Genomic DNA, 11,028 nt, shown 5'->3' with positions numbered 1-11,028 from the left:
ACCGTTGAGTGAAGGATCTACCGTTGAGTGAAGGATCTAGCCTTCACTCAACGGTACTACTAAGCTAGAAGTGCATACACTGGTTTTTAGCTCGGTTTATAGGTTCTGATAAATCTCAAGTTTATTAAATATTAAAGTAATCCTTCATTTGGACACGTATTTCGTGGATCGGAATAGTTTGAAACAAACCCTTGTTATAACTGGGCCAAATTAAGTCTGAATTTATTATTTGCATATTCAAGGTTTCCTAGATTCCAAATTTCATCAATATCGGATTTCTTGGCACTCATATTTAAGGGTGCGCTATCTTAGGGCTGTGTTATGGTTTCAGAAAAAAGAATTAAGACGAAACAGAGACTTTGGGGGGCCCCTCCAAAACAAGACCTGAAACCTGTAATGTATGGGGGATTTCAATATAGAAATGTTAGTTTAAGATAGCTCAGTAGAGCTCCTACAAAAGGTACCAGTGTTTTCCTAAAAATGATGATCGGGTATTGGGATTAATAAAACAATTTCATATACCTACATTTATATTTCTTAACTACCTATATACAATTTTCTGCATTCTACGTAATGCTATTTATATATGTGCAAAAAGGAATGTGAATTACGAAATTAATTAATAATGGCGATGGCCGTTGTGGTGGCCAAACGGGGTAAACGCAAGGCGACCTTGCAGATCCGAGTGCGAGCCATGGCCCGCTCGGGTAACATGGGCGTTGAATCCATTGTGACCGTCTGCTGTGTACTGCACTGTCCGAATGGAACCGTCGGCTTCGTGCAACGAGTACTGTCCACGCACGGAGTCCCCATCACGTATCTCGTGTTGACTTTTGCGATCTCCGGTGCGTCCATCGGCCACGTTGTAGTTGAACTCGTACCTGGGATGTGCCTAAATTCGTTGCTTGTCAGTCAGTAGGTACAAGTCGAAAATTTCGCCACTTACGTAATAGTCGGTCGGATGCCCTACGTGACCATGGTTACCCAAGTAAGACGAAGCGTGCCCTGCATGATGCTGACCAAAGGCGACCGCAAAGCAGCTGACCAATGCGAGTTTCTGAAAGGAATACTTGTACATCAACTTATGAAGGTCTCTAAACAGATGCTTACAAAGAACATGACTAGGAAGATTGGAGAACTTGAGCGAACTGACCATTGCAATCACATGCACACATATTTATACTGAAACAATTACTTTCATTACACGCTCATATGACAAAGGTAATCCATTAATTCATAATCTGTAAAATGACATTATGCAAATTGTAATAAGAGAACCGTGCAATCTTCTCATATGACACAGAGAAAGGCGCTGCAGGTAAATAAGGAAATTGAATCTTATGGGCGTCGAAAATCAGTGCAAAGTAAGGTAAAACCCAAAAAAAGAGATCAATACACGCATAAATTGATATCCATAATTGAATCACCTTCGTTTGAATTACGCCCGTGCTGATGGTGTATAAAAATTTGGAGGATAAGTTAATAATAACAACATTTATCTCAAATATATTATTAAATAATAAATTGCAATGTCTTTTAGTGTTAGGTATTTCAAAAAAATATCAAACCTTTGGCGACTTTCTTCAGAAATCCTCATCATACATTTCTCCACAGATTTTCTGTTTTATTTCAGAGATTCTCAACAAAGGTTCGCCAGGGAATCGTTAGATGCTCAAATAAGATGTTTATCAATCCTTAAAGGATTCTGTAAGGCACTAGGAACTATCTCGGATACATTTTTTGTTGTTTAGAAACTTTGAATATATATATTCTTTGGAAAATTTCTGGACTTTGTTTAGAGATTCTAGAAATATCCTGCAGGTATCACCATTGGCAGGATTTCCAGAAATTCTTCATTATTTGCCATATTTTAGGAATTCTCAACAAAGGTTTTCCGGAGATTCGTCAGATGTTGCGATTTGAGATGTTTTTGGACTTGCAGATTCTATAAATATTCTACAGGTATTCGCAAGGATGTTTTCACTCACTGAGGTTCCATCAAAAGATCCTTGTAGATTCTTCACATTTTTTGCGGTTACCTTAATTGCTATGTGCAATGGCAAAAGGTCTTTAAATCACCCACAAGTACTTGTCCAGTTAAACAAGGTACTAACAAGATCTCTTATACGAAATGATTATAATTTTTCGGGGGCACTTTCAGTATCCGCTTTACCCTCTAAGAAAAAAGAATTTGGAACAGTATCCGTGTGGGATTACTGCGGTTTTAGGCAATCTGCAAGATGAGAAAGTGTTTTAGTCTCACCAGACATAGAACTACTAACAGAAATTAAGCTTCGTAATTATCTTAATTCCCAACATTATTTTTGAAATGCCCATAAATCGCGACTCAATTAATTAGATAATTCCACCGAGCATTTGCATTAAGTAAATCAAAAGTCTTCGTTTTTATACCGACGTTTCAATCTTCTTACATAACGTCGCTCGCTTTACTAATTACTTTCAATTTGCCGCCGGTAATCAGAAGATTATTTTCCTTTTAGATATGTATCTCCACTACCTACCTATTGCTGTCTTTCCAGAACACGTGTACATCAAGAGTCCACCTAAAACTTTATAAAAGTAAGATATGGTAATTAATTCTCTCGAGAAATATGCAAAATCGTTTTTCCTACCTTAGGGGCCGTACTTCCTGCGTTTATTAAGTAATTTATTCAAGACCGAGTTTTAACTTTGGTATTAGATTTGCCATTGACCCATCTCTGAACGGGTGTACGAGTAATGAGGGCTGTTTTGTAACTACTTTGTACGAACGAGGGCACAATGTTAATGGTGGAGCCTTTCCTGATACAACAAAAGTTGCGTGTGCTGCCAATTTCTCTGTGGTTTATATACTTTTGGTGTTACATTATATGTATTTGTTTGTTATATTTTTCTGGAAGATAATGCCAATCCTTTTTGTTTCAGGTGAGGGTCCCGATTTTGTTAAAATTGCGGAATTTGGTGAGTCCAGCATTCTTTTATGGTTAATATGGCTCGTCGTTATCTTTTCCTATAAGGGCACATTTACATAATCTATAAATATGTATTTTAAAACAATTGTAGAATACAAGTAGGTATTTTAGATAAGTAAATATTACAACTAATGGCGTTACAAAGTACAGAGTACTGGTTGAATGTTTTATGTACTAAATTTCGAAAATTCTTGCCAGAGACGGTTTGCTATAGCAGCACCTTCCTCAATTAAGTGTTCTAACTCAAAGATTCAACCCTTACTTTGTGTTGATTTGTAGTACCAGATTTGCATCTGAGTTCAAGTTCAATAGAACTTACGCCTTAAGCTGAAACTGCGAGAGTCTATAATTGTTAATGAGTGTAAATTTACATTCATTTGGCTCCTAGCGAGTTCATGACTTTCTGTCCGTCCGTCCTTCCGTCTGTGGGTAAGATAAGTCCTGAACGGTTTGGAATTTTCCAATTCTGTTTTCATTATTTTGTTTTATCATCACCCAAGAAAGTACTGATTAAATGTTCAGTGACCCAGGAGCTCGTTGGCTATATTTTGTTACAAGTTTATTTGTATAATAAAGACCTTAGAGCACATATGATCTCTTAATTTAGATTAATCCTACTATTCAAAATTTAATGGCATTTCAGATTTCAAAAGGTATAACAAGAAAATAATGTTTAATAAAATAAACTTGTAACAGATGCAGCAAACGAGCTCCTGGGTCACTGAACATTTAATCAGTTCTTCCTTGGGTGATGATAAACAAAATACTGAAAACAGAATTGGAAAATTCAGACAGACGGACGGACAGAAAGTTCAAATAATGAACTCGCTAGGAACTCGTTAATAAGTAGAATCTTAAAAAAGTTGACCGAGTAAAAGTAAGGCATGGGGCGATCCATAAAAATAATAGCAAAAAAGCCGATTCCTTAATTTACCCTCAAATCCATTTGAGGACTCGGATCGATATAAAACTGGGTTTTAGCCACCAGAAATTAAATTCAATAGGTTACAGTCAATAAATGGATTTTTAAGGAACTAAAGTCTATAGCCTTACGTTCCAAATCACTTAAAAAAGAATTTTTCAACTTCCAAAATGTGTGGCGATGATGGAATTATATTGTTAGTATATACTGAAAAAATCGCTTGTATTTTATAACTAAATTTGGCCCTGTAGAATCGAAAAGGTTTAAATTTGTGAAAATCCAATGACTGTCTCAAAGGTGACATCATTAACACTATCCAACTAAGTTATGTCCTTTACTATTCTAATATATTTAGTTCGTTCTTTTTTAATTCGGTAGCTCTGGCACCTGAACCAAGAAAAGTCTTGCGGTAACTCTTATTTACAGAAATATCTTTTTTTTAATTTTAATTACAGAGGCTTATAGTAACGGCAAACACATCGCGTATTGTAAACACCGAGCGTGCGCATTCGAAGTCGAATATTGTAAAAATAAGTGTACGCATGCGCAACTGCACAAAACCAATTTTTTTGTTTATTTCTTGAACGTTTTTTAACCATAGATGCTATTAATAAAGAAATGCATAGCGCACATACCTATGGCATTTAGGTCTGACTAAAGCATGGAAAATGCGCGGAAATTAGTCGCCTCAGAGCGAAAACCTTTTTACTTATAATAAAACCGTCTTGTTCCCAAAATCTATCGAAGATTTATTTTTATCTCAGATCGACTGAGAGCCCGATCTGTTCAAATTGGAAAGTATCAATTTCCAATCAATAGTTATACCAAAATAAGAACTTTTGATAAAGCAAAGTGCGCTACTTTCAAGATCGTATTAAAGAGGACGTGTTATAAATGATTTTCGCCTCTATAATCAAAAAATTTAAATTTGCGGCAATCCAATAACTACAAAAAGTGATATAGTCAAGCCAAGAAATCATTTTTTATTGAACCGAAGTGTGTAGTCTTACCTTTAACAAGGTTCAGCCTACATATCGATAGAAAATGGAAACTTCTCAATAGACTTATCCCTGTATAATTACAGAAACAATTTGCGACAATAATTCTAATACTCGTACGTGATATTGTAACAAATAGATAGAGAGAAGATTGTTGTTTGCTATATAAGCAAATTGAATAGTGTTTCAAGTCAGTTTCAACGTCGATGCACTTGTGTTATGTTATAAATTGTGAATGAAAAATAATGAATACTAATTAATTGTTATAGATTAATTTCAAGCCTAATAAATTTGTTGTAATTAATTGTAAATAAATAAATCATGTAACTAAATTTACGTTATCATAAAAAAATTGAATAAAATAAAGTTTATATGCCCACCTTTCAAATATATCGAAGATTAATACGTCTTCTATCGACCGGGAACCGGCTTTCTTTTAAATTTTGGTCTTTAGCTTCAACAAAGTTGAATATGTCCCGACCAGAACTATATAGGTTTTTCAATGGAGACTTTATTGTTTCCTGTCAGAATTGTATTAATTCAAGGTGTCTTTTTTGATATTTTATTAGTGATAACGAGTACATTTTGTCGAAAACTGTATTACAGGTGTAAGCCCATTACCAAAATTGGCGCTCTGTTTCGTAAAAATGTGTCTTTGATCTTTTACTGAATAAATTTGGGTCGATTAGTTCACTACACAACATCATCTTAACGTATTGGTATATGATCTTGGTGGATGTTTATCATTTTTCATTCTAATTATAGTAACATAAATTTAAATTAGCTATAGTGTATCGTAAATTTAATTACGTTATTTATTTATTTAATATTAATTATTAATGAATTTATATCAGATTTGTAGACAAATTATGACAGGTAAATTTATCACATACAAACGCGAAATCACTACTCGTATACTGAACATCTAAACTTCGCCCTTTTAGGCTTTCTAGTAACAATGTAGTTTTTTTACCGTTGTATCTTGCTTTATGTTTATTTTAGAAGTCTAATAAACCGCACTTATTATTATTATCATTTCAGCGTTGATGTTGGAGGTGCCATTAAACAATTTGCAAAAATATTAGAGCAAATGGAAAGTTTCGAAGCGTTCTCGCGATATTTTAAGGAAAGAATGCGTGGTATCCGCTTTTATTCCTTATCTCCGGTGGCCTTTTATCAAGTTCATGGCGCCCCGATGTCTGGGAGACTCGCTACAACAGCCTAAATTATGTGTTCTTCTTTTAAAAACCATAAATTATTAAAGGTTGGTGTTATACGTGCTGAAGATCAAGTGAAACTACATTCTGTATTTTGTTAGACAATGCAAAGGAGATCTCTGTTTCATTTTCTTCTTAAATATGTCTGTACGTTTTACTTCCTTCTCGAACTTTGCTTTATGTAGACGCTGAATTGCACAATTACGTCAATGCTGAAAAGGCATTAAAGACCACGGGGCGGTTTTTTATATCACACCATGCGAGTCTACCTCAAGCCAGAAAGTATTTTGATTAGGAATTCTGGATTAACATAAAGGGCAAAAGTGATTAATATTTTTATTGGAAGATCGTGCTGTATATTTTACAAAAAGAAAGATACGCACACATGTATATACAACAGGTAACAATAAAACGATAATGAAGAATGAAATTGGCGAGATGAGATCGGTGACGCTTAGTAGTGGCCCAATTTTCCGTAAGCTTGGGGATGAGAAGCGTGTCCGGATCGGATAACTTGGGCATTGAATCCATTCTTGCCGTCAGCTGTGTATTTTACTGTACGAATTGTACCGTCGGCTTCGTGAAGGGAGTACTCTCCATGGACGGAATCGCCGTCACGTGCTTCATGTTGACTCTTGATGTCACCGGTGTGACCGTCCTTCACTCCATAGTTAAATTCGTACTTAGGGTGAGCCTGGAAAGAGATTGGGTAATTGCTTGGGATTGTGAAGGACGCTTACATAGTAGTCTTGGTGGTCTGCATGTCCATAACTTGCGGTAAGGGGTGCAGAATGAAGGGCGAGTGGGGCCGAGTGAAGGGCTATTGGTGCCGCTGCGTAGTGTCCACCACCACCTAACACAAGGGAGGCGTAGGACTGTGCACCCCCATGTCCCCCATATCCATGTTGTCCGTACACCACCGCCACTACGCAACTGATCACTGCTATCCTCTGCAAAAAAACTAAATTAACCCTCGATTGACACCCCTCTAGATACATACGAAGAACATTATTTTGATTGTGTGCAAGGAATTGAACTGAAATTTGTTACAAATTCCGTTTTATTTATACTAAAAGTGAGTCGCTTACTTTCCTTAAGAGCACAACGCCTTTTACACATTTAGAGAAATCTGTATCAGTCATTTTAGGTATGCGCTGTACTGACGTAATTACATACTTTTTTTGTAATTACACAGCCATTCGAATATTATCTAATAATAATTACTTATGTATCTGGAACCTTGTTGTACTATCAAAACATAAACAATTTATTCAATTTTGTCAATTAGAAAATTGCGTAAATTATTGTTGCGTGAAATCTATACATACCTATATAAATTAATTTCTATAAGTTTACATAATCTCACCATATCGCAAGCCGAGTGAGTTTTGCTATTATTATTAAGGTTGCAAAGGAAATTTAAAATTCAAATTAGGGCGTTGTACTTTTAACAATCGCCGCACTAATTAGCAAACTTTTTCGTTGTTGTCTATCAAACAAGTTTGTTGTGGACCTTTGACAAATAGGCTTATGAACGTTTTGTGTAAATACAGGTCAAAGGCATTTAACGTTTTTACCACCTTGCAAGAAAGGGGTCCATAACCGACGACCAATTTATACAGTCTCCATTGCGTAAACGGTGGGCAAACGGAAATTAAGTTCAGACTGAGGTCGATTGACGATCTACTTTTGACTAATTTTTTATCGACGGTCCGCCCGCATAGGAAACAGAAATGTAGGCCGAATTTTGAAACCTTAATTATAACCAATTACCGCGATTAGCGATTTTAAATGATACAAATTAGAAAAAAAAATTTTCGTGTCTGATTTATTACGTGAAAAATCCTCGGCGAGCAATAAATTTATATATATTTACGAAATGAAACCACGAGCTGCATGTATAACTTATGCAATAAATGTAAATTTAACTGGAGCACAAATTAACGAACTCGACTTGCACAAATCGCCATAAAATAGAAAAACTATTTGGAAAAGTTGTAAATTAGATCGGAATTTTATCATTTTAATGACTTTGAATTGATGCACGTCCGTCTACTCAACAAATCGGATTGTTGTGATTATGCTACTTGTTGCACGACGCTTCTTCTTCAGCCCTCCAGACTCATTTGAATATGTGAGAAATTAGTTTAAATCTACTCCTACATAATTGGATGTGTGCTATTTAAATTGAAACCGGCAACTTAGATTTCTTGCAGTTTGTTTTTTAGTGTGTTATGTAACTAATAAGGTGTGTTTGTGTACTTTTTTTAATAATCATCTGGTAACGTTGCTATAAATTACCCACCCACAGTTGTAGGTATCATTTGTTTATTCTAACAGCAATTGTATAAGTATAAAGATTGGAAAGAATTTCAATATTCCAGAAATTCGGATAGCGCAGTCATCGGCGACGTGTTTTAGAACATTCCGAATCGTTCTAAGAACAACCTAGAACCATTGTCCTTTACTATATAAGTAATTTGTAGCGTATTTCAGGGCAGTTCCAATTTCGATGCGCTTGTGTTATGTACAAAACGTGAACAATATTTTAAATTAGCCATCATCATTTTTTTCATAGGAGGAGGGCGGACATGGCCCTAGTAGAATTTGTCGCAGAAGTAATAGCCACCTCTCCCACGAAACACGCGCAAGAATTCAAGTCCAGGAAATTCCGTCCGGTATTTCTTTGGGAGCAAGTAATTTTAGATTCCAAAGTTGGAACGGCGAATGAGCAAATGCGAATTTATCTGCATTTTTTTGGATGGAGAGATAGTTTGGAAAAGGAAAATTTTCCGAGGTTTAGTCAATGCGTTTGGCTAATCTTGGGTTGACTGTAGTGGTTCGGGAAAAGTGAAAAAACAGACTTAACCGCTAAAAAGTGGCTTGCACACAAGTTACTGCTAACATTTTTATCGTAATTAGGGGAGATTTTGAAACATAATTGATATCGAAAAACATGACGATTAAGTAACGGCGGCAAACTGTTACGAATATCTAAAAACGGTGTACGAGCAAACAAAATTAGAATAACTTAATTTGTACGAGATCGGCCGTCTCGAAATTTCGATTAAGCGATTACTGTCAATGCTAATAAAATTTGTAATTAAGAAGATGCTACAATTAACTTAATAACTTTCAAAGCGGATGGATTTAGAGCAAAAAGTTAATACTCTCTTAACATGATAATCGTGTTTCTATAACGGAGAGAAATATAAGAGGGCTGAAATTTCCGCAGGCTGCAGATCTTTTTTCTTTTCGGAAGTTCTTAGTTTATTCTTCTCTCTTAAATCTGGAGGGTTTGCGAAACTTTGCGGGGCTTTCTTGCGCGTTTACAATTAAAATAACAACGAAAACAAATCGTCGTCAAGCTAAATGATTACCATTGCCGTCTGCAACAGTAAAAGCGTTTACGGAATTGTATAATAGGATGTGTTTGTTCCCGAACTACTTCAGTATGCAGGAATAGTTCTCGATGTTTTGCTGCTTCCGCCTTTTTGATTCAACTTGAAAGTGTAATAAAGACAGCACCTTTCTTTATCAGTTCGAGGCAATTGTCCATACGACCATTTGCAATCATGCAAACACATTCAAAATGTCGCTTACACATTTACACACATTTTTTTTTATTGCCTTTATTTTATAGTGGGCGGAGTGTTAGCAATTTGCTATTCTTCGTCTTCCCACTCAATCCACTATACAATCACAAACAGCCATGCCTTACCTGGGATTCGAACCCAGGACCCTTGTAGCCAAAGTTAGAGCTTCTAACGTATGCTCATCTGAGCTTTTTTTTGTTAGTGGGGGGGGGGGGGGGGTAACCATGCTAAACAAATCTGTAGATAAAGGTCGATTGCATCAGGTCAAGACTCCCCAAACTATTTTTTATAATAATTTGTATTGGAGGGTACACTATTTGGCAGCGGGTAAGACGATATCGTCTCTGAGGGACTGAAACGGAGCTGCCCCTATAGATTAGTAAGCGTAAATTGGGAAATGCAGGGGAGACAGTATAAACGGAGGAAAATTGGAGGAAGTCAAGCGAATGCTTGCCCAATTAAATACGATATTAACGCCAATGGAGGCCAAACTAGATAGTAACCCAGAGGCCATAAAGGATCTGAGGAAGAATCGATGCGTTGGAAAGAGAGATCAGAAGAAGTAATATCGTAATCCAAGGGATACAGGAGAGAAACGAGGAAGCGTCAGAGGACACGGAAAGCAAGATACAAGAAATCCTGGAAAAAATGGAGTAGAAGTATTACATACTTACATTACATACAGACTGTATACATTAATCTTGCCCCTTGCTCTTAGTACCCGCATTGCATCCAGGAAGGGACTGAGTGTCTTAAGATTGAGGGTTTGATTGGTATCCGTTAACAGCTTGGCCGCCAGTACTGACCCAATGAGCTCCACCCGCGGTAGGGTTTTCTTCAACTTCATGGAGCCACCTTATAGAGGTTTTTATTTGTTCATTTACCCACAAATCTTCTTGTATTTTTGGGGACCAGTTAGCATCATCTCGATCTGGCTTTTTACCGAACTGGAAGTGGCTTAGGCCTCAAACACCACTCTTAATGTTGCACTGAAGCATTCTCAATCTCCATATTTTGGGCGCTTGAATTCACTTCAAAATGTAAATCGGTGGGGGTTTTTATATATCTCAATACAGTTCGTTACCGAAAATTCGAAGTTGGTAACCAGACCTGGGTACTGCTCGCGAGTATTTCGCTTGAAAAAGCGCTCCAAGCGGAAAAATCTTTTCGTAGCGCTTTTATTTTCCGAATCATTAGGCGAGGAAATTATTTAAAAGATGTCCAAATTCATCTACTCAGATTTTGACATTTATTCACGTATGTAGAACTTGTACACTAAAACAATATTCACTTGTCTGTCAGTCTTTCTGTCCATCTGTCAGT

At 36.4% G+C, this 11,028-nt stretch overlaps 2 protein-coding genes across 2 annotated transcripts; both read right to left on the bottom strand.

The window, feature by feature from the left end:
- Positions 1–619: 619 nt before the first annotated feature.
- On the bottom strand, positions 620–1,133 carry LOC116170688 (cuticle protein 7-like). The gene is made up of 3 exons (XM_031487192.1): positions 1,111–1,133; positions 947–1,057; positions 620–892 (listed from the first exon to the last, which is right to left on the bottom strand). Exons 1-3 carry the CDS (start codon positions 1,117–1,119, stop codon positions 620–622), a joined length of 393 nt encoding a protein of 130 aa, XP_031343052.1. The 5' UTR covers positions 1,120–1,133.
- Positions 1,134–6,473: 5,340 nt separating this feature from the next.
- On the bottom strand, positions 6,474–10,552 carry LOC116170687 (cuticle protein 19-like). Its single transcript, XM_031487191.1, has 3 exons — positions 10,427–10,552; positions 6,850–7,059; positions 6,474–6,803 (listed from the first exon to the last, which is right to left on the bottom strand). The coding sequence occupies exons 1-3, from the start codon at positions 10,550–10,552 to the stop codon at positions 6,564–6,566; spliced, it is 576 nt and encodes a 191-aa protein (XP_031343051.1). The 3' UTR covers positions 6,474–6,563.
- Positions 10,553–11,028: the final 476 nt, after the last annotated feature.

The sequence above is a fragment of the Photinus pyralis genome, unplaced genomic scaffold (genome assembly GCF_008802855.1).
Source record: "Photinus pyralis isolate 1611_PpyrPB1 unplaced genomic scaffold, Ppyr1.3 Ppyr1.4_LG5, whole genome shotgun sequence".
NCBI classification, from domain to species: Eukaryota; Metazoa; Arthropoda; class Insecta; order Coleoptera; family Lampyridae; genus Photinus; species Photinus pyralis.
This window is presented reverse-complemented; position numbering and strand designations above follow the sequence as displayed.